Source organism: Sceloporus occidentalis, unplaced genomic scaffold, assembly GCF_023333645.1.
Source record: "Sceloporus occidentalis isolate IW3139 unplaced genomic scaffold, rSceOcc1.0.p SCAF_40, whole genome shotgun sequence".
Classification (NCBI taxonomy): Eukaryota; Metazoa; Chordata; class Lepidosauria; order Squamata; family Phrynosomatidae; genus Sceloporus; species Sceloporus occidentalis.
The window spans coordinates 2,313,744-2,336,666 of record NW_028317020.1 but is presented as its reverse complement, the minus strand read 5'-3'; the positions used below and the strand labels follow the sequence as shown (position 1 = coordinate 2,336,666).

The window sequence follows — 22,923 nt, the reverse complement described above, 5'->3', positions numbered from 1 at the left end:
CATACAGCCATCTCTGAAGAATGATCAGTGAGCGTCCTATTTCCTATCTTGTGGCAAGATAAGTCAATAAGCAGCCCCTTTTGTAGCCACAAGCTGCAGTAAGTAAGATTGGAAGCTGTGTAATCAACTGCTGGGAAAGATAATGCAAGGCTCAGAATTACTGTGTCAGGATCTCCCAGTCAGGAAGCTTCAGCTACAGGAAAATAGATACTCTGCAGGTAGGGGCTTGGATCTGTGTTTATGAATATCAGTGGAGTTTATCCACCACTAAGAGAGGTGACAGGAGAGAAGTTTCATCCCTTTCACCTTGATATACTAGATCCAACCCCGTGTAAAGCATATCTCAGTGTGTATGCTTGCATCATGCCTTTGTGTGTCTGTGTTTATCAACCTAGCAACACAAGCGCAGAAGCAGTAGCTCTGCTTCCATCATGCGAGTTTTGGAGCGACTGGGGGGGGGTAGCGCAAATGGCCCCTGACCCCAAGGTCAGTCCATTCCTCCCTGTGTATTGTGCAAGGTCAGCTAAGCCCTTCTTTTGGGAGAAACCTTTTAGGATTGCCTCACTGTAATGCATAATGAAGTCAGTGGGTCTTTGGCTGCAACTTTCCTAAAACTCCGTTTTGGTGAATAAAGCCATTAGTGAGCAATTTAATGTAAATACAAGTAAACTACAGCATTACTGACCATTTAAATCCTATTACCGGTACTTATTATCATACTTTTACACTGAAACTGTTGCACTGCAACCATTGAAGAGTATCTTTGTCAGCACTGTGCTATAGCATGTCGGCAGAGCCCACTGTTGCCTTAGGCCACTTATACTTTTTCCTAGAATTCTCTGTTTTTGTCAATAGTTGTCTGTTTAGCAAAATGATTATTAAAAATGTTTTTAGGATATATGCTTTTTGAAATCTGACATTTCTATTGTTTGAGTCCTACAATATTTTAGACCCCATTAGTCCAATCAGTTGTAGAGGCTGACTACATGTGCTACAGCGCCTGTTCTCTATTTCTGTTTTTTAAACTGTCGGTTCAAAATGCTTCTAAGATCTGTGGCTGACATTTCCTCCCCCCCATTATGTGAAAGGAAAACAGGCAACACTGCAACCCTTTCAGTTTATTTCACCACCTTTGCGGTTAGAAAGGGAGGAGATGGTCCTTAACACACATCCTGTCGTGTGTTCTTTGTGAGAGAAGAATGTTAAGAGACTCCGGCAAAATAAAATAACAAAATGACAAACCAAATCTTGTGCGTAAAGTAGGTGTTTTACTCTTACCACGGCTATTGTTTTTCATGGTTAAAAGGCAATACGCAAGGGTGTGGGGGCATTAATTCACAAGCGAGTGCTGGCTGGGGCATCAGTGCATCACATAAATCAATACTAAAGTAGGGCTGCTCTCTTGAGTGCATAAATACACGTGGGGGCTGGCAGCATCAATACACAAGAGAGCCAGCTGCGGCCATCACCTAAATCAAAGGGAAAGCGTCCGTGGAAACCCTCCGGATGCGGGTGTCAGTGTGGCAGAGCCTGTCCTGGTGTTTGTGTTTAGGTGTTGGTGTGGCAGAGCCTGTCCTTGTGTGTGTGTGTGTGTGTGTGTGTGTGTGTGTGTGACTGACTGGGTGGCAGAGCCTGTCCTGATGTGTATTTAGTCATCTGTTTTCTGGCTCTTTACTTTCTGTAGGATTAAATTGAACTATTTAATTTTTACTTATCCAGAGATAAAACGCCCTCCTGAATTTGTCACTTCAGAGGTCAAAACATTCTAGGCCCAGCAAAAGTAAAGGTATTGTGTTATTTACTCTTATTTCAACCTGCGTATCTTATTAAAAAGGATTTGTGGCACTAGATTGTGGCTTCAGGGGTCCCGTGTATGATGACTTTTTTTAGTCACATTGCTCAGCCTAGAGGATTGGCTGAGCGCCGCAATTCAGTTGGCGTGGTCTGAGTTTCTTAGTTTGTGACTGGCTGCAAGAGAGGATCCAGGTCCCCTGCAGTGCTGCGGGGAATTTGGATTTTAGTGCGCAACTTCCACTACTTCACTTCCATCTGCCCCAACAGGGGTTAATATATCAACAGAAGAAAAACAGGGCAAATAAGCACCACTGGGTAAGCTTAGCCTGGAGTATTATCTTTATTTTTTTGCTTATTTGCCCCATGTTTCTTCTGTTGATATATTAACCCCTGGTGGGCAGATATAATTTTTTCGGGATCTATTAATTATGTGCATTCTTGAATTTTTTTTTTATTTTTTTTTGATTGCTGTAATATTTGATTTATTGCTTGTATTGTCCATATATTTATATATATATATTGATATTGTATTATGTATTATCAATTTTTTTTGTCTATTTATTAAAGCATATATTTTCATACCTATTTTAGCGCTGTCAGTTTTTCTATCACGGGACAGAGTGTCATATAGGAGGTATAAGGGATATCAGGGGGCACAGTGGCATCTCTGGCATATAAATAAATAAATAAATAAAAATGGGCTGCTCAGTCTCAAATGCCTGGGCCTATTTTTTGTCCCAGTCCGGGCCTGTATATATATATATATATATATATATATATATATATATATATATATATATATATATATATTTCTGAGAAAGATTAGGCCAAGTAATGGTTTCATTTCTTATTAGATAAAAATAGAACTTAAAAGGTAGCTGTCTCACTGCTTATGGTTCGGTACAAAAATGAGCACCGTTGTTTTGTGGAATGAAGCTTTTCTTTCCTTCTGAAAAAAGACAGGTAATCTGTATGACAATGTGATATTCATGCAAATCCATCCATAAATTGTTATTAAAGATTAAAGCATAATTTTTATAAACTCTGCAAATTAGTCTAACTATAAGCTTAAAAGAGCAGGACCCTTTTCTCCTTCCATGCCAATATGTTTTCATGTATGTTAATGTTTTTGTTAATTTGTATATCGTCAATGTTAATATTACTTTCACTGACTCTGTATTCTAATACTGCTACAGAATCTGCTGGCACATTCTAAATAAATGTATTGTAATGCAATGTTGCCCTAATCAAATTGTTCTTACATTGTATTGTAGTCCGTTCTCCAGCAGTGTGTCGTGCTGCACTGGTGCCACCTACTGGTCAGATAGTTTTGTCAATGTATGTTTATTGTACTGTAACGTGTACTTAAAGTGTGTATTTTAAGTGTTAGTGTGCGTAATATATATATATATATATATATATATATATATATATATATATATATATATACACACACACACACACACACTACATATTTTGTTTGTTAATGTATATTGTTGTATGATGTGTTCATGTGTATAAGAGTGTTAGCATGTGTGAGCGTATCATGTTGTGTCCATAAAGACATGGTTGGATGAGTTTGGTGTGGAAGGACTTGACTGGCCCGTACAGAGCCCTGACCTCAACCCTATCAAACATCTTTTGGATGAACTGGAATGGAGGTTGTGAACCAGGTCTTCTTGTCTAACATCAGTACCTGGCCTCACAAATGCTCCACTGGATGAATGGGCCAGAATTCCCAAAGAAACACTCCAAAATCTTTTGAAAAGCCTTCCCAAAAGAGTAGAACCAATACTTTTGTCCATATCGTATATACATAAAGTAGGGAAAGAGGGGCTGAGATAGTGGAAGAGATAGAGAGAAAGAAAGAGATGAGAAAGGGGAACAGAGAGAAAGAAGGGGGTAGAGAGAGTGTGGTAGTCCTGTTGACCACTTTTTTATATATATCGTATTGGCCCAAATATAGGCCGCACTTTTTCCCCCCACTTTAAGTCTTTAAAGTGGGGGCGCGGCCTATATTCGGGGTCTAGACATGCAATTCCGGGCGCCGGGCAGGCAGCAGGGTTAGGATACAGATCCCCCGCAGCGGTGCAGGGGACCCGTATCCTACTCTCAGATGTGCTCAGACAGCCTCCCCTGTCGGCACTTTCCACGGGGGGGTGCCGGCACGGGAGATTGTCTAGGTGCATCGTGCAGACGTTCACCGGCAGCGGCGATGAGCGTGAACGACCTCCGCTGCCGGCACGTCTGCTCGATGTGCTTTAACAATCTCCCTTGCCGGGAATTCTCACGAGGCACCGGAAGTTGTCTACGCGTATTGCGTAGGTGTCCCCTGCCGGCCCCGCAAGACACACGGGAGTCTGCTTTGGTAAGTCGTTGGGGGGGGGCACATCTTAGGGGCAGAGTGGCAACGTATCTCGGGGGGGGCAGAGTGGCAGTATATATCGGGTGAAGGGCAGAGTGTCAGCATATCTCGGGGGGGGGCAGAGTGGCAGCATATCTATTCTACGTTTTTTTTAACTAAGAACATTTTTTCCTTAAAAAAGCACCTAACTTTTAAGGGTGCGGCCTATATTCGGGTGCGGCCTATATCCGAGCCAATACGGTATATTGTACCAGTTACAAGTTACATTTCAAATACTCCGTTATTTACATTATTTCATTTTTCGCTAATTTATCCTTAGTCTTTATATCATAATACAACGTGTTTAATTATAATTGAAAATTCATTTAAATCCTATAATGACAGGATTATTACAAGATCTGATTTATAGCACAGTTTCCATCTAATGTGACAGAATCCAGATCAGAAGAGGATTTAGTATTAAATTCCGGTGTTGCAATTTCGAATTAGAAACTGTTAATAGATTGATGCAACGCCGCCGTGTAATGGAAGTTGCCGGGTTATGTCCGTGGAGATGCCGACAAAAAAAAATATTAAGGATTGAAAATAAAAGATAGAAGATAAGGGAGAAGATAGAATATTAAGAAGATGCAGATACAGAAGAAGATGTGGAAGTGGTCAGTAGAATAGGTAGGGAAACATTTAGAGAGTGTGAGAGAACGAGTGAATGAGAATGAAAGGGTGAGAGAGTGTTGGTGAATGTGGACCCACAAATGTCGGATGATTGATGGGTCCCGCAGCATGTTGTCAATAGCAGTTACAGACTGATGAGACTCGGGGTGTGAGTCAGTTACAGTGTTGAGGCTGAGATTAAGGCTCATCTACCATACTGCAAGTGTCCATAGTGTAGTATAGAAAATTTACTGGGGTGAGGATTGGAGAAGCTGTAATGTATGTAGTATAAGGTCACTATTGAATTACAGGAACTGGAGCTGACTTTTTTTCATTTTTATCTAATAGTTTGTTTATTTTAGGGCTGGTTTTTTCAATTAAAAAATTAATTTAGACAAAACCTGTATGTACAACACAAAACAATAATTCATTGATTACTATTGCTGATAAAAATAGGCATTTGAATCTGCTTGCACATAGTGTGTTGTAGTTCTTGAAATACTGATCCTGAGCAGAACCTCTCAATTGTATACAACACGAAAAATGTAGAAATGTTGATGACAAAATTAGGCATTGGACTGTGTGAAATACTAGGTCTGTGGTCTGTGAGAAGGAGTCCATTTTTCGTGGGCCAGGCAGAGCTGGTGCCAGACTTAAAAACTATTCTATGGTGAAGCACAGAATGAAACCACTACTAGTTCCACCACAACTGGTGCCACCACTACTGCCAGTACTCCCAGAGCAAGGATGGACAGGCACTGTCAGATGAATGATGTAGATCTATTTTTGGTTCAGAAGGAAGTGCGGAAGATGAGTGAGGGTCTACTCAGCATGCCTTAAATTACTGGAAGATGTGTTGTTTGACACCATGAGTCAAGCAACACATCTTCCAGTAATTTCTCTGTTAGATGTGTTGCTCATTCCACTCTTCAGAAGGAGCAGCAGCGTAACTTTGCCACGGATTCCCCTACATGCACTAATACTGTCATGAAAAGTGAGAGAGCATGTGAGAGAGAGAGGGCACTAGAAAATGTTGGCAATTAATCAGGGTTAATTGTAAGTTTTAGAGCTTTAGAAATAAAGTGGTCATGGGAAAGGAATGATCAGAATTTGGCTGAGGGTCTATAGAAAAAATTCTGTAGATGCTGATGATTGACCTGGCCAACCTGTGTTCAAGAAGGGACAAGTATGAATTCTCATTATGTGTTTTCTGGTTGTTTGGAGTAATTTGTGGTTCATTTAGGATTTCTGTTCAATTTTTTTTTATGCACATCTATCAAATTGATAATGATGCATACTGACACTACAGTAGTAAGTGGGAGTATCGTATGAGATAATTTTAACATTTTTAACATAATTTGCATTTACTACTACATATGTTCAATGTAATTGTTGAATAAACACGTCAGAAATTTTACAGTCCAAAGCTTTATTCAAGTTTGCGGACCGACACATTAAAGAGACGTTACCAAGTTTTAAAATCATTTTATGCGTCTCTTCTTGCCGTGCTTCTCAGCAGAAGAGGGTGATAGTTGATGAGTGTTTTTTGTTCTCCTTCAGCTGCTGGCTGGGGCTGGAGCTGGGGCAGCAGCAGCAGCAGCCGCCACTGGGACAGAGACAAAGCAGCCACGCTTGTGCCACTGCATGTCACGGATACGGCGTACAGACTGGATTTGGGGCTGGTTGGCCTCCCAGTCATTCCAGTGTCTGTATTCATTCTTCTCAAACACATACTGACGGCCTCTGTAGCCAGGGTATTCATAGCCCACCCAGCTGGAAGAAAGATAAAATTCTGAGCTTACTCACCTTGATTTATCCAGGCCATTTAAGATATGACTCATAATGTTAATGCTTTCACTATACATATTTTCCTTTGAACCTTAAATATAGTGCTGTATATAGTAATGTAGTTAAGCAAAACAAAACAAAAAACCTTCATTTCGTTCCAACTAACTTCCTTTATCTGCAGGCTGCCATTGTCATCAATCATGTGATAGTTTGGGTGACGTTCCCTGTTCAGACAACAGACTGACTTTATTATTTTATGGCAATGGTAATGAAGTTGCTTGATTGTTTCCTCCATAGGTTTTTATTAGAGTGTCCAGCAGGGTGACTGACACCGAGACATTCTACCATTTAATACAAGGCAGTATGATAAGGAGTCAGGGTGTTTGTCTAGTATATTAGGCTAAGATAAAATAGCTGTAAAACATGACAAATATGTAGCTGTCTGAAATATTGTATTATGTGTAATTTATCTTATTTTATCTGTAGTGCTCTACAGTTGATTTTTATAACAATGAATATCTGACATTCATGTTTCACCCTTACATGCGCACATCATGTTTGTATATACTGTATATTCTACATTAACCCCTTAATGACAAAGCCCGTACATGTACGGACTCAAAATGCATTGTTTTCAATAGAATTAGGGACCGCCCATTGTCTTTAAGGGGTTAAAACATTGCATTTAGTATTGTGCACAAATGAGGAAGATGAAAATGTAGCAGGAGGCTGGAAGGTTTAGTCACGCATAAGGGCAGTGGTAGCCCCAAAGGTATGGGGTTTGGGCAGGACCTTGACAATGACATGTTGGGGCCAAACACCAATTTAACCATCCAGAAATTAACCACTTGATCTGGAGGACTGGTAACCATCTCAGATTTCTGGACACTCTGGAAATCCCAGGTGTACCTAAAGTGCACACATTAGTGTCTGAAGGGCTTTTTCTGCTTACGTTCCATTGAGAACTTTAATACTGGCCACTCGATCCTGGAAACCATGAGCCCATAGACTGGGTACATCATCATCAACAATTTCCATCTTCCTTCCATTGTAACCAGCATTTTCAAACAGGTGAATCTTGTGATCAGCACTGTCCTGTAGATGAGAATGTGTACCCATTTATTTTCATTCATACAAAATACTTATTTACCATTCAAGTTCCTAAGAGTGCGAGAGACATGTCTTCTGTGTACGGACATTGTCGAAGAGGCTAGAATATATATATATATATATATATATATATACACACAGAACAGTTACAACAAAAGTGAAAGACTACAATTATTAAGTAAAACAAGCGGAACATGTGTTAGAAAAATTTCCATATCTCCCCTAACCACCTAATTTCACACTCGTCTCACATCACTATCTCTCTAACCACCATTTCCTCTTAAAATTATTTCAAACTTCTTAAAACATAGCTATTAATATTCCCCCTAACAAGCTACATCTCTACCAACATTTGGCGTATTGTAAATGACTCAAGTCAACTCAGCAAGCCTTCTGCTTGGGAGTTACCCTGGACTCATCCTCACTCTCATTGGGGTGGACAAATCCCAGACGCCAATCATAGCTTCAAAAACTGTATTGATGGTGGCAAAAGTTTGTGGTAACATATTGATCTTTGTGTATGCACCCCACCATGGCTTCTAAATGCTATGTATATTTGTCTACTCTAGCCCAGACACTTCTTCATTCAATCCCTCTCCTAATCTAGTTTTTATAGATGTGTGACATCTGCCTTTTCCTTACACAAATTTTTTTTAACTTTGCTATATTCTCTCATTACAAATGACTACTGTGACCACTTTACCCTTGCTGCCAAACTCATCTACCTCTCTTCCGTACCAGAATGTAAGGCTCTTCATTCTAGAAGTACGTGATTTCTGACTACATTTTGTTTCTGTGACCAAAGGCTCCTCCCCACTGCTTCCTGTCTATAGGATTCTCTCCCTCCCTCCATTTTCTTTTTGTACACCCTTTATGGTTTCAAATGATTATTGTAGATGCATTTGTTTAAGAAGACATATAGTTCCAGTAACCTCTTAGAGTCATCAATAATGGTGCTAATATACTGTAACCAGGGACCTTATTGTAAACAACAGTACAATTTAATGAGCTTGTATGCAGACCTGCCATTGCAAAAGTCACCTCAGTTATAACGAAATTACTTAAAACTCCAGGATCCAGCAGATTAGATTAACTCAGATTCTAGGCCAATAAGTATTTTGGCAGGAAAAAAAATTATTATGACTTTGTTTCCCATAAACTCTGCTGCACAAAAAAGACCTTCGCCTAGGACAAAAACCCTTGCAATAACACTTCTTTTACCCCCAAACTACAGGCGTAACAGGTACATCATCTGCCAAGATATTGTTTGATAGGGTCATTGTACAGTTAGACACTTTGTACAGTGTGAAATATTGGAGATATTAGCAGAGAAAATTTATTGCTTGCTGTTTTTTTAGTAGCAGTCAAACTTAAATGCCACATAATCACGTCTTATGAATCCCATGTAAGGCCTGTTCTGTTTTTGGACATCAGTACATTATATACTGAGTTTCAGTATAGCCATCAAAGTTGGGATAACTAGGCCCTGTCACAAACAAACCAGAAAGTCTTGAGTTTTGCCAAGTTCCCCTGAGCTAAGCTATCACTGATTTTTGTGTTGACTCTGGGCTGAACTCGAGGGGAATTAGTGAAATTCTAACATAAGCAACCTTCATCCAGATTTAGCAATTTTGATTACTGACTACTAATTTGCGAATGCCCTAAAATGGTAAATGTTAAAAACCAGCCATCACATCACCCTTTGCTAAGCTCAGCCTACTGAGGCCTATTTACTGCCTATTTAATTACATTTCTTTAGTAATATCAAAAGATTTGATCCTTTTTTTGCTGCCTAAACCAAACTCTGTTGTTTGACTCACGATTTTCAAGGGACGGATGGACATCACATAGTCACTCCTGTGGCTGTTAGACCAGGTGTCCCATCTTGGGTAATCTCCCTTTTCCAGAACAAACTGTTCCCCAGCAAATGCTTGACGTTCATAACTAAGCCATCTGCAAGCAAGACAGAATACAGCATCTTCAGGTACATTGTGAAGCACGGCTTCTACTAATGACCTTGAACAAGGCACCAGACCTTAAAGGTTTGCATAAGTAGAAAAACATTCCAAGTACATTTTCACCAGGATAGTGTGTACAATAACATTAAAATTGACAATATACAATTTAACAAAAACAATAACACGTTACAGAAGGAGAGGAGGTCCTACTCCTATAATCTATTTGGAGGTTGAGGGAGTTTGTTAAATATAGACATATCGGTAGTAACCTTCTTAGCTTTGTTGTTACAAAGATGTTACACTATAGCTGTATGTGACACTTGCCCTCTCAGTGTGTTGCCATGTATAGTTGAGTATGGTAGAAATACATAATTGTCTGAAGACACAGAACCAGACCTTTATTTCCCAGACATTTCTGCATCCCAGAAGGCTCATAAGAAATAGTAATGATTGTTGCTGCACAATGATATTAAATGTGCTTTCATACTGGAATTTTGTTCTTTATAAAGAATAGTGATATGGATAAGAGAAGGCTCAGAAGAAGCTTATTGTTGCACCACTGAGCATGGTCTAAAATGTTTTATAATGCATGATATACATTGTTTTGTAAGAGCCCAAATACCCTTTCAAGTACATGTAAGAGCACCAAAGTGTTCTCTCTACTTACGGTCCAGATTCAACCTGGATGGATCCAACTTTCTCAAGTCCTTTCTCGCTCAGGTTCTGGCATTCACTGGTCAGCTCACATTTCTTACCCTGGAAATTCTCCAATTCATAGAGTGTGATCTGAAATTGAATCAATTGAGCTTCCATGACTCCATGAATTTGTCAACTCAACCCAATGGAGAAATACTTTGTGACGATACTACAATGGGAGGTCCTTATAAAAAATAATTGTTATCAGAGCAGCACATGGAGTGTTCCTAATGATTTGGCAATTCTATTGGTTGCTATGGTGATAAGACTTTTCAAGCTTTAAACCAGAGAATCTTTTTTTGTGTCAACAAACTGTGTATTTTATAAGATTAAGATGTAAAGTGCCTCCATGTATTGCAGTTCAGTTATTTGTGAAAACATAGTCATTAACTGGCCAAAAAAATAGCATTTTTTAAGTAGGCCTTAATTGTTGTTGAAGTATTTTTTTTATACAAAACCCAATTGAGTTGCTCTGCATGCTTATCGATGTATAAGATGTATGTGGGGTGTGTGTGAACATTGTAGGTGTACAGTATAGCATTTGGGAGCAGGGCTTAGACATGGTCTCATGTACCCAAGAGTAATGCTACTTGTGACTCAGCTGGCAAAGTGCACTGGCTTGTTAGCCCAATAGGCATGTGCCAGGCTTACTTATTGGCCAGAATAGGTACAGCCAATACATTTAATCCTGTGTCTAGGAATAGGACTGGCGGATCATTTCCTGTAGCCTGTATTTAACTGTTAGTATTCTGAAAGATCGGGGGGCTCCGAGGCACTAGAATCTTAAAATAAGACAACTGTAAGTGGAAAAAGAGCTCCTGTCTTGCTTGTCTTATGTTAATTTAAAACTATAACTTAAGTCGTCGATCAACTTGTAAAATATTTAATATCTATGTATTTATCTTTTAGGGTTGAGAGACAATTGTATTAATTAAAACATAATGATCAGTGCTGCGTAATTTTTTCACGCTTAATTACAAGGTAATAATCATAATAATTAGAGCTTGTTACCTTATAGGTGCCACCAATGCCTCCATGGCTCTTGCCAGCAGCCATTTGCTCTGGAGTACTCTGTGGCTCAGTCATCTTACCTGTAAAAGGAAACCCTCACATAATTCCAAAATATATTTTGACTACACCAAGCTGTTTGTAAGCGGTGATGATCAATGCAGATTACCTATTCTGCAAGCAAGAAAATAGTTTCTCTACCCTGATAGGTGGATTTGTCAATTTCTGCAGGTGGTCACTTTACGTGGGGCAATCATCTTGGCCCAATTTACATGTTTATTCTCTCTATCCATTTATTACCTTGTTGTGGCTTCCTGTTGAAATCAGGGCCAGCCCTAGACCAAATGGTACCAGAGCCAAGAATACTCTTTGATTCCTTGCACCTTTTTGTAATTAACAGATTATAAATACCAATCTTATTCTGCAAATTTTCCATGTAGATTGTAAATTACAATATTTCTGTAACAGAAATAGTTCTGAAAGCAAGATGCAATTTAAACCGTTAAAAGCCAAGCTTAAGGAGTGAGCACCAACTTTTGTACCTTACATTACCTAAAATGTTATAGAAGACATGCCTGCCAGTAAGGATTCCCAAAGTTTAACCTTTCTTAGAGATCATAATGCAAAAAGGCCTTTCAATTTCTTGAAAAATTGGATGTCGTAATCTTAGTTCTGTGATGTCAAAACATGCATATAAGCCTATGCAAACCAATTTGGCTGGGTTGGCAATAATATTTTGATGTGTCCATAAAAAACATATTTGGCTTGCTTTCAAAATATTTGCCTTATTACATTTAGGTTTGCCACATGCCAGACCAGCAGGATACAATCATAACCACAATTTAATGAAGCAGAATACGTAAAGTTATAGAGTTATCAAGGGACCTGTCAAGTGCAATTTCAGCCATGCTTGAGACAATCAACCGGTTCGCTTCTATATCACTGATCTCATATGCCCAGCCAAGAACCATAATTCATGTCAGCATTAATGCTGCTTGTAGTAACCTGTTTCTGAAGTGACCATCTTAGTCACAGAATAAGATTAAATGCTACATAGTACGGTGCATCACACGATCAAGGAAAGCAAAACTCCCAAGATAATTGCCAATCTTACAGCCAAATAAAATGGAGCCACTGTACCTCTTCTGCTGAGTGTTTTCCCGAGTGACCATAACCTTGTACAGAGCCCTACCATATATATACCACCAGACTGAATAGGACTGTAGATTAGAGTAGTGCTGAGACAGCAGCTATGTCTATCGAATTGTTTTCCTACTGAGCACACCAGACTGCGCTCTGCCTTCCAGCCTGACAACTCATTTTCAGAAGATTAGTGATTGAGTTTGGGTCAGCACGTTCTGATTGCCTCATACAGGCACCCCATGCCAACTATTTGGGCTCAAACGCAGATCTCAGCAATTTGCACAGTATCATTTTGTATTAGCCTTCCCAAAAGGTGGGACAAACATGAATTACCAACTATTTATCCCCTCCCAGAGCAATCTTAACGTTTGTATAAGGGATTAGGAAGCCTGCTGTATTAATGGGCAAAGTCAGATTATTGTATGTGAAGCGTTGTTGGCAGTGAGATGCCAAAATGGCTACAAGAATTGTGAAGTGATCCATTTAGTTCTGCTTGGTCTTTCTTTGGTCTTTCTTTTCAGTACTGAGGGAAAACACTTCCCATTGAATTGCTTTACAAAGTTCCTTTGACGCGATTACAAAAAAGGTATTTCAAATTATGTCCTTCTTCAAAGACCCTGCCAGGTGCACTACTAAAACCTATGCTAATCGTAAAAAATACATATGATATGCTAGGATGTTACCCTTTGAATTAATTATATAGTGTCACAACAGTTTTGATAATGGCAAAGCAAATGGTACCTTTAAGTAAATGACAGTTCCCCAAAAAGATTTCACGACCATAAAAATATGTATTTGTCTTGGTGCTTACTATTCAGGAATGCATTATCAACTGGTTACAGTTGGTAAACCAATCAAACCAGTCAGTTATGGTGGACTTCTGGAGTGTATTATACATACTATACTGTGTATACATATAGATAGATAGATAGATAGATAGATAGATAGATAGATAGATAGATAGATAGATAGATAGATTTACCACATGAAGCAGAGAGATCCCTGCTTGATTATTCCTCCCCATCATTGCCAGACTGGCGATTACAAGGCGGTTCTGGCAAGGGTGTACCTAGTGTATTTGGCACCTGGACAGATTCTATATTGGGCACCCCACCTTAAAATGTAAAAGTTGACAAAAAAGTAATGTTTGCAAGAATGTTTCCCTGCTTTATCCCAGCATTTCCTCCCTTTTTGGCACTCCCAAGACTTGCTTACTTGTTGCCTGGTGATCTAGTGGGGCGTTTTAACAAGTGAAATAAATAATAAATGGAAATCCTAAATCACAGGCAAAAATGACAGGTCACACACCCCAAAGGCCCACCCTGGCACCCAGTTTGCACACATAGGACTTGACCCAGCACCCAGATTGCACCCACAGTGTCTTCCTATCAGAGTCTCAGATCTCCTCTCAGTCTGGCTCATGCGCACCTTTTATTCATTCTATACCCTTTAGGCCCAAAACAGTAACAGTAATAGATAGATTGAACCATCAGACTTTCTTCAGGAAGCTCCAGCGAAAATGATACCAGTTGAACATTGCAACAGCCCAACCCGGCACAATGGTGCCGTGCGTGACTACAACCTCTGTGCGGAATAGGAAAAAAAGGGTATTGACAGTTGCCAGGTATACCATTTTTGTTTCAGCATGACTCTTTTACTCAATAAGCATACTTTGTTTATGTTCCTGGGCAGTACTTTCACATAACACTGCGTCAAAAGACAGCTGTAAGGTAATATATCTGGTTTCTGTATATTACACAAGTCAGGAAAAGTGTGGAAAACAAAAGAAAATTTGAATGTCCTGAAAGGGAATGTTAGGAGTTTTCGGTAGATAATGAATGAAAATTTTGGAATGGGAAAGATGAAATACAGGAAGTAGCAGTGGGGATGGAGATGATTCCATTTTCTCTTGGATCCAATTACTGCATGTTTTTTCTTTGATTCACATGGTGGTGGTGAAGGACCTTTGATGTGTAAAACAAGCAAAGCTAAGTTCTATACCGTGGTTGGCATAACTAGCTGGGGCTCGGGCTGCGCTCGGAAGCAAAGCCGTAGAGTTTACACCTCTGCTCAGTATTACCTCGACTGGATGGATGAACACCTCTTCGATAAACCTGAAACCGAGAACGCTGCAATCAAATCCATCTGGCAAGTATTAGCTGAAATAATCGGCAAACTGATCTGAAAATTAGTTAATTCCATAGGGTACCAGAAATCGAAAGAAACTCACACTAATAAACTCAAAATGTGAGCAGTTAGTTATAGAATGATTATATTAACAAAATAAATAAAAATGCATCAATAAGTTGTGTACTTGTGGTGAACATGAAATGTGATGGATAAGGTTAATACTTCCTTTAGATTACCTTATAAGAGGATCGAGCAGGGACATAGTTGGCAGTGGTTATTTAGTGAAGTAGCAAAGTACCAGCAGAATATTAAAAGTATATGGCTTGGCTGCTCTTCCTTTCATTCAAAGTAGCGAGTGCTGTGTTTGACAATTAACTCCTTCAGTCCCAGGGATTTTTGGTACCTCAAAACCCGGAGCAATTTCGCCATTTTTGCGGTATGTCACGTGTCCTGGGCAGCCTCTGTTGTTATTCTGTTGATATATATCTGCTATGCTATGTTTCCATACATTATTATTGTATACCTGCCAGTAGCGTATCTAGCGGGGGGCGGGGGGGGGCGGTCCGCACCGGGTGCCGCTCATCAGGGGGGTGCCAACTTGCCGGCACCCGGCACCCCTCCAGAGACGGACAGTAATGTCCGCCGCTGGAGGAGAAGGCTCGCAAGGGAGCGGTATTGAGTTCCCTTGATCCGGCTTAAAATCACACAAGGGAGCCGGAGGTCTGTTAAAGACCTCCGATACCGCTCTCTCGCGATCCACGCGGCAACTGCTGCTGTGCGCCGGGGTTTGTTGTCAGATCCCAGCGCACAACACTGAAGCCGCGCCCACCGCCGTCCGTGCCCTCTGAACCGGAAGAAGACAGAAGAAGAGGAGCGAAGAAGACAGAAGAAGAGGAGCGAAGAGGAAGAAAAGGAGCTGACTGCTGTAAGAAGAAAAGAGGAAAGGTAGGAAATCATTCAGTGAGAGTGACAGTGAGAGTGGATTGGTATGCGTGGAATCTGTAGATTGGTATGTGTGGAATCTGTGGATTGGTATGTGTGGAATCTGTGGATTGGTATGTGTGGAATCTGTGGATTGGTATGTGTGGATTGGTATGTGTGGAATCTGTGGATTGGTAAGTGTGGATTGGTAAATGTGTGAGAGTGATGGGTGTTATGCTGTACCATTTCCAATGTCTTTTTCATTATATAATTATGCTCTAAAGTACATCATAACTCCCATCACTCTATACTGTTCCATACAGTGGCAGAGCTGGGAGACAGAGGCCTTGCACCCCCACCGCAGGACTCCTGAAAGGTAAGTGAACTTCAAAGGGGGGAGAGGGTAGATAGGGAGAAGGGAGTGAGACGGGGGGATAGGGGGTAGATAGGGAGAAGGGAGTGAGAAGGGGTAGATAGGGCAGAAGTGGGTGAGAATGGGTAGATAGGGAGAAAGGAGGGTAGCAAGAATATTGAAATAAAGAGTCAGAATGAGAGAGCGAAAATGAATGGATTCATGTGTGGATGAATTGTTTGAATGAGTGAGAGAATTAATGAATTTGTGAGAATGCATCAATGAATATGTGTAAATAATTTGTGTGAAAGAATAAATGATTGTGTGAATGAATTGTGTGAATGAAAGTGAATTAGTGAGTGACTGTAAAAGTGTTTGTGTTAATCATAGGTGTATAGTTGATTTGTCAAAAAGGCAAAGATGGTATAAGCAGGGTGTTTATGGGACAAAAATGGCACAGGCAGGGTGTTTATGGGACAAAGATGGCACAGGTAGCGTGTTCATGGGACAAAGATGGCGTACACTCGGCTGTTTGGGAACAATGCTGACTCATGCTGGGCTGTTTGGGGGCAAAGATGGCACGTCCTATGTGTGTGTAATTTGGGTGCTGGTCAGGTTCTATGTGGGCAATGTGGACGCTGGTTTTTTTGGAGGGTTATTAAAGAAAGCACTATTATATGTTCAGTAAATGTTATTTAAATGTATTTATTTTACTTATAAGTTATTAATTTATTTTTCAGATTTCTTGTTGTTTACAGTTGACATACAGTTTACAAATTGGTGCAATAAATATTCTTAACATAATTTTGTAGATGTCTTTACATTTGGTGGGGGGGTGCCACTTACAGGATCCGCCCCGGGTGCCAAATACTCTAGGTACGCCCCTGATACCTGCCAATACAGGATTTGTATGTCTGATTCAGTGTGGCAATTTTTTTTTTTTGGTGCAGGAGCGAAGGGAGTGATTGCATGCTAGGGAGTGGGGCCAAAGGAAATGATTGCGTAGGGTCCAATTTTTTCACTATAAAATGTATTGGCAGCAGGCTCTGATATCCATATATATATATATACCGTATATTGTTAGCAGGGTCTAATATTTATATATATTGGCAGCAGGGGGCTAATATTAATATATATTGGCAGCCAGTTCAGCTGTTATTTTGAAATCATATTTCAATCACGGTCTTTACTTTAACCCCTTCAATCCCGGAGCTCCCCGGACCTGGGGACGCCCAGCCCGGGTGCCGCACCGGCGGTCCAACCCGCCCAGGTCCCGGGCCGGCTCCCGGGAACCCTACCGCCCGGTAGACGGCCGAGGGTCCCGCACGGAGTTCCCCGGACCTCGGGACGCCCGTCCGTGTGCCGCACCGGCGGGCCTTCCCGCCAGCCTCTCGGAGCCGCCGGCCAAAGTCCCCGTTCCCGGCAGGCCAAGTTGCTCGCAACCGGCCGGCGTTTTTGCTCTAAGTCCCTGTTTTTGGCAGGCCATGTTGCTTGAAAAACCCTGGAAGTCAATGAGGTCGGATTTGCCGGCCGCATCCAACCCTCGCTCCGTTGATCTCGGCATGCCGGGCCGGGTTTTCCCGGTGGTGTTTTGGAACTTTGCCACGGTTCGCCAGGGTCAGGCACCCTCCGCCGGATATATAGGTGAATGGTTGGCGTCGACCATCACGACCAGGACAATGACCGATCTGGTGCCCCGTGCCGGGCCGGGAAATGCAACCCTCGCTCAGGTGGTCCCCCTGGTGCAGGTGAGTGGCCCACCTCCCTGTGCTCTCCCGGCACGGCCCCTGGGTCCCCCGGGACCCCCGCGGCCTCTCCCTGGGCTTGGGGGAGAGCTGCCCTGGGTGCTGGACACCCTCCAGGCGACTGAGTTTGCTCGGCCCCGGACTCCCAGCGGCCCGAAGCTGCGGTTGTTGGGCGACCCTGGAAGTCAGTGATGTCTGATTTGCTGGCTGCATCCGACCCTTGCTCCGTTGGTCTTGACCTGCTGGACCGGTGTTTTCCTGGTGGTGTCGCGGAACTCTGCCACAGTTTGTCAGGGTCGTCAGGCACCCTATGCCAGATTTATAGGTGAGCGGTCGGCGTCGACCACCACAACCAGGACAATGATTGATCTGGTGCCCCATGCCGGGCTGTGGAAGGTAACCCTTGCTCAGGCGGTCCCCAGCGGGCCCCCTGGAAGTCAATGAGGTTGGATTTGCCTGCCGCATCCGACCCTTGTTCCGTTGATCTCGGCCTTCTCGACTGGGTTTTCCCGGTGGTGTTGTGGAACTCCGCCACGGTTCCCCAGGGTTGTCAGGCACCCTACGCCGGATTTATAGGTGAGTGGTCGGCGTCGACCACCACAACCAGGACAATGACCGATCTGGTGCCCCGTGCCGGGCTGGGGAAGGTAACCCTCGCTCAGGTGGACCCCGGTGGGCCCCCTGGTGCAGGCGAGTGGCCCACCTCCCCGTGCTCTCCCGGCGTTGCCCCTGGGTCCCCCGGGACCCCCGCAGCCCAGCCTGCGGCCCCGAGGCCTCTCCCTGGGCTTGGGGGAGAGCTGCCCTGGGTGCTGCACACCCTCCAGGCGACTGAGTTTGCTCAGCCCTGGACTCCCAGCGGCCCGAAGCTGCGGTTGTTGGGCGACCCTGGAAGTCAGTGATGTCTGATTTGCTGGCTGCATCCGACCCTTGCTCCGTTGGTCTTGACCTGCTGGACCGGTGTTTTCCTGGTGGTGTTGCGGAACTCCGCCACGGTTCCCCAGGGTTGTCAGGCACCCTACGCCGGATTTATAGGTGAGTGGTCGGCGTCGACCACCACAACCAGGACAATGACCGATCTGGTGCCCCGTGCCGGGCTGGGGAAGGTAACCCTCGCTCAGGTGGTCCCCGGTGGGCCCCCTGGTGCAGGCGAGCGGCCCACCTCCCCGTGCTCTCCTGGCATGGCCCCCGGGCCCCCTGCGGCCCCGAGGCCTCTCCCTGGGCTTGGGGGAGAGCCGCCCCGGGTGCCGGACCCCCCTCCAGGCAACTGAGTTTGCTCTGCCCTGGACTCCCAGCAGCCTGAAGCCGTGGTAGGTGGCCCACCCGTGGGCGCCCCCCACCGTGGAGCACGGAGTGTCTTTTCTCCCAGCCCTGACAAAGGTGGGGGAAGCGTGTGTGCGCTCTCCCTCTGTGCCCCTGGGCCCGCCGGTCTCTCCTGAGGCCTGTGTGTGCCCCCTGCAGACCCCATCCGAAGGCTGCGCCCTGGCGTCTGCTGCCCCCTGCCCCATGCCTGTCCTGGGCTGGCTGGGGAAGGGAGCGTGGTCCGCTGGGGTTGGTGCCTGCCCACCCCCTGCTGCCGTGGGGGTGGCTCCGTGTGTGATGGGAGCTACCTGGTTGATCCTGCCAGTAGCATATGCTTGTCTCAAAGATTAAGCCATGCACGTGTAAGTACACACGGCCGGTACAGTGAAACTGCGAATGGCTCATGAAATCAGTTATGGTTTCTTTGATCGCTCCATCTGTTACTTGGATAACTGTGGTAATTCTAGAGCTAATACATGCCGACGAGCGCTGACCCAAAGGGATGCATGCATTTATCAGACCAAAACCAATCCGGTGGGCTCGCCCCCGCCGGCTGCTTTGGTGACTCTAGATAACCTTGGGTCGATCGCACGTCCCCGTGACGGCGACGATACATTCGGATGTCTGCCCTATCAACTTTCGATGGTGCTTTGTGTGCCTACCATGGTGACCACGGGTAACGGGGAATCAGGGTTCGATTCCGGAGAGGGAGCCTGAGAAACGTCTACCACATCCAAGGAAGGCAGCAGGCGCGCAAATTACCCACTCCCGGCTCGGGGAGGTAGTGACGAAAAATAACAATACAGGACTCTTTTGAGGTCGTGTAATTGGAATGAGTACACTTTAAATCCTTTAACGAGGATCTATTGGAGGGCAAGTCTGGTGCCAGCAGCCGCGGTAATTCCAGCTCCAATTACGGCTGGGCGTCGGCTGCTCAGTGTGGAGTTGGGAGGCGAGGAGAGTGGAGGTGTTTTTTGTGCTGGTGGAACTTTTTGTTTGGAGCTATACTTTATTTCGTTTTCGGTGCTGGACATTTACTACCCCGGGGAAGGTAACTGCCTCCCCGGGGTCCCATCATGGCCTCCACCCTCATAGAGGAGTGGAGGGGCCGCATCTCCGCCATATGTGACAGTTTGGTGTACACGGAGGACGGCATCTTACTCCCATCCCGGGAGGCTGCAGGAGCTGTATGCACGGCTGTGCGTCGGAACATGGCGGCGCTCGAGGCATACACCACGGCCTTGAGCGCCAAGATAGCCATGTACAAGAAGGGAGTCGGTCTGCCCCACCATCTGAGGGCCGACCCAACTTTCCTCCTGTTGCTGGGGGCCCTCAATCTACGGGCCCTCGCCCTCAGGGACGCTGGGGCCAGGGCCTTGGAGTCCGCCGAGGCGAGGATTGATACGACCCCGGAAGATGATGAGGAGGCGGTGGAACAGGGCCCTTCCTATGCCCAAAAGGCTAAGGTGGGGCTCCCAGTACCTGCGGAGTCGGACGGGGACCCCCTCAGGCAGGCCCTGGCCAACCTCCAGCAGGAGTTACGTGCCCTGGGGGCAGAGAAAGAGGATATTGCCGGACGGCTCAAGGGGCTCCGGCAGCAGAGCAACAGGATGGGGAGTCATAATCGCGGCCCCATCAGGGAACAGATCGGCTCCCTGAAGGAGAGAGAGGTAGAGGTGGCCCGACGCGTGGCCCAAACACATGATCGCGTACGGTTCCTGCAGGACAAGCTGCAGGAGGTGGAGGAGTCGGAGGTGCCACCGACCCCGGAAGACCCGGAACCGGTGACGACAACATCACCACCACCACCACCGCCGCCACAGTACGACGGGACCCAGGAGAGGTCCTCCATTATACAACGCCCATTGTTTTTTTCGATGGAGGAATTAGACGAGGAGGAGGACATAAAGATCCGAGCTACGCCACGGAGGCGGAAAAAGAAGACCAGGAGCAGGCCAGCTATCCCATCATCCGGGGAGGAGAGCGTCGGGGATACCCCCCCAGCATGTCCGAGGAGGAGTTCCCATCCCTCCCGGCTCGGGTCCCCGACGCTGCTGCCGAGGATCAGAGAGCGGGCCCTTCCCGTCGGAGGGCCAGGGACACTATCCCCGCCGGTCTGTATTTGGCCGGTGAGCCCCGGGGACCTGTGAGTACCTTTCCCAATGTACCTGTCAGTATGTCCCCTGTCACTGTAATGTCCCCTGTTGTCCCCCCACCCCCTGTGTGTTTACCCTCCGTTGTACGTTCTCGTTCCCCTGTTTGTGTCCGTCCGTCTCCCGTGGCCCCCGTCGGGCGCGGGTTTTGTCACCCCCGCGACCGGCTGCGGCACCGGCGTCCGCTTCGGCGGCCGCCGGGGCGGCTGCTGCTGCCGCGGGATCCGTGCCGGTGCTCCCGGCGGCGTGTCCGCCTCCTCGTCCCTCCGGAGGGATAGGCGATTCTGTGGCCGCTCCCCCCGTCGTTGGTCCCGTACACCCTCTGGTCGTCCCGGCTTCGGTGTCCCCGGAGGTGCCGTCCTCCGTGTGCGGGGCCGCCGCTAACCGGGCTGCCCTCCCCCTGTCCATACTACTCCAGGCGGAGGAATCGCCCGGAGTGCAGCCAGACGCGGCTGCTGTTGTGAGCGGGGCCGCCGCTACCCGGGCGGCCCGCTCCCTGTCTCTACTACCCCGGACGGACGATGATATGTCCGGAGTTTTGCCGGGCGCCGCGGCCGAAACCGCGGCGGTTACGATGGAGGCGGCGCCGGGTGCGGCTGCGGTCCTCGCTGGGGTCACTCCGGCAGCGGTGCCGGTGACCCCCAGGGCTCCCGCAGCCGCGATGCCGGTTGCTGGCTCCGCCCCCGCCGCGGCACAGGCCACGCCCCCCGGTATTTTTAAAGTCCCAGTAACACTAAATCCTCAGGTGTGCCAGGGGACCGCGGTACCCGCCGGTGGGTCCACGGGCGGACATGGTAGCAGGGCCACGGGGGGGTCCACACTGCCCATAGTGCCCACTCCAACGGTGGCCCCAGGTGCGACACCCGCGACCGCTAACGCCTGGGCGGCGGGTCCCCCGAAGGTTCAGGTGCCACCACCAGGCAGGCGGGCTACGGGACTCCCAGCGGGGCAACCCATGCGGAGAAGGAACGTGGTCCGCCTGCTGCACGTAGCGGAGGGATCCGTGCCCGATAGGAAGCGGGTGGTAGGGGCCCTGAAGGACCTGGGCTTTGCGGTCGCGGACTTTTTCGCCATCATCCACGTTAGCGGCACCCCTGAGTATGACATCAGCTTCATGTCCCCGAGGGGTCTGGAGAGGTTCTGGACCCTTTGGGAGGGGGTGCCAAAGTCCGGCGACAGCCTGTGGGCCCGGTTCAATGTCCAGGCCATATCGCGCCAGGAGGTCCGCAAGGTGAACTTCCTGGTGCGGAATGAGTCCATACCCGTCGCGGACATACTGGTGTGGGCCCGCAGATATGGGGAGGTCTTGACCACCCCGGTCAAGACTCTCTGTGAGGACGGGATCTGGAACGGTGGCTGGACGGTCAACATCCGTCTGAAGGAGGTACGGGGTCTCCTACAGCACATGCCCAACTCCTTCTTCATCGGGACTGACCGGGTATCGTGCTTCTACCTGACCGGGTATCGTGCTTCTAGGGTGCGATGTCACCAAGTGCACCCTATGCGGTGTTGTAGGACACTCCAAGCAGGAGTGTACTACCATCCGTTGCAACCTGTGCGGGGTGTTGGGTCATTCCTACAGAGCGTGTCCCGAAGCCCAGCACAACTTGGACAGCATCTGGGAAGGTGAGGGCGAATTCGCAGAGGAAGACCCGCGGCCAGTTGTGGGGGGCGCTCGGGACAAGGCTCTACCCGACGCCCCAGGTACCTCCTCCGGCACCGACCCCGTAAGTAACATCATTGACCCGTTGCCTGTCCGTCAAAAAAAACGAATGTCTGACCCCATTTCTGTCTGTACTCCTTCCACAGG

The 22,923-nt window shown here is 46.1% G+C and overlaps 1 protein-coding gene and 1 pseudogene across 1 annotated transcript; one reads left to right on the top strand and one right to left on the bottom strand.

Moving 5' to 3' along the window:
- Positions 1-6,366: 6,366 nt before the first annotated feature.
- LOC149290211 (beta-crystallin B3-like) lies at positions 6,367-11,448 on the bottom strand. The gene is made up of 5 exons (XM_089489601.1): positions 11,374-11,448; positions 10,334-10,452; positions 9,529-9,661; positions 7,551-7,693; positions 6,367-6,583 (listed from the first exon to the last, which is right to left on the bottom strand). Exons 1-5 carry the CDS (start codon positions 11,446-11,448, stop codon positions 6,367-6,369), a joined length of 687 nt encoding a protein of 228 aa, XP_089345727.1.
- Positions 11,449-19,268: 7,820 nt separating this feature from the next.
- LOC149290210 (18S ribosomal RNA) lies at positions 19,269-19,881 on the top strand (annotated as a pseudogene; the record flags this gene model as incomplete).
- Between the last annotated feature and the right edge of the window lie 3,042 nt (positions 19,882-22,923).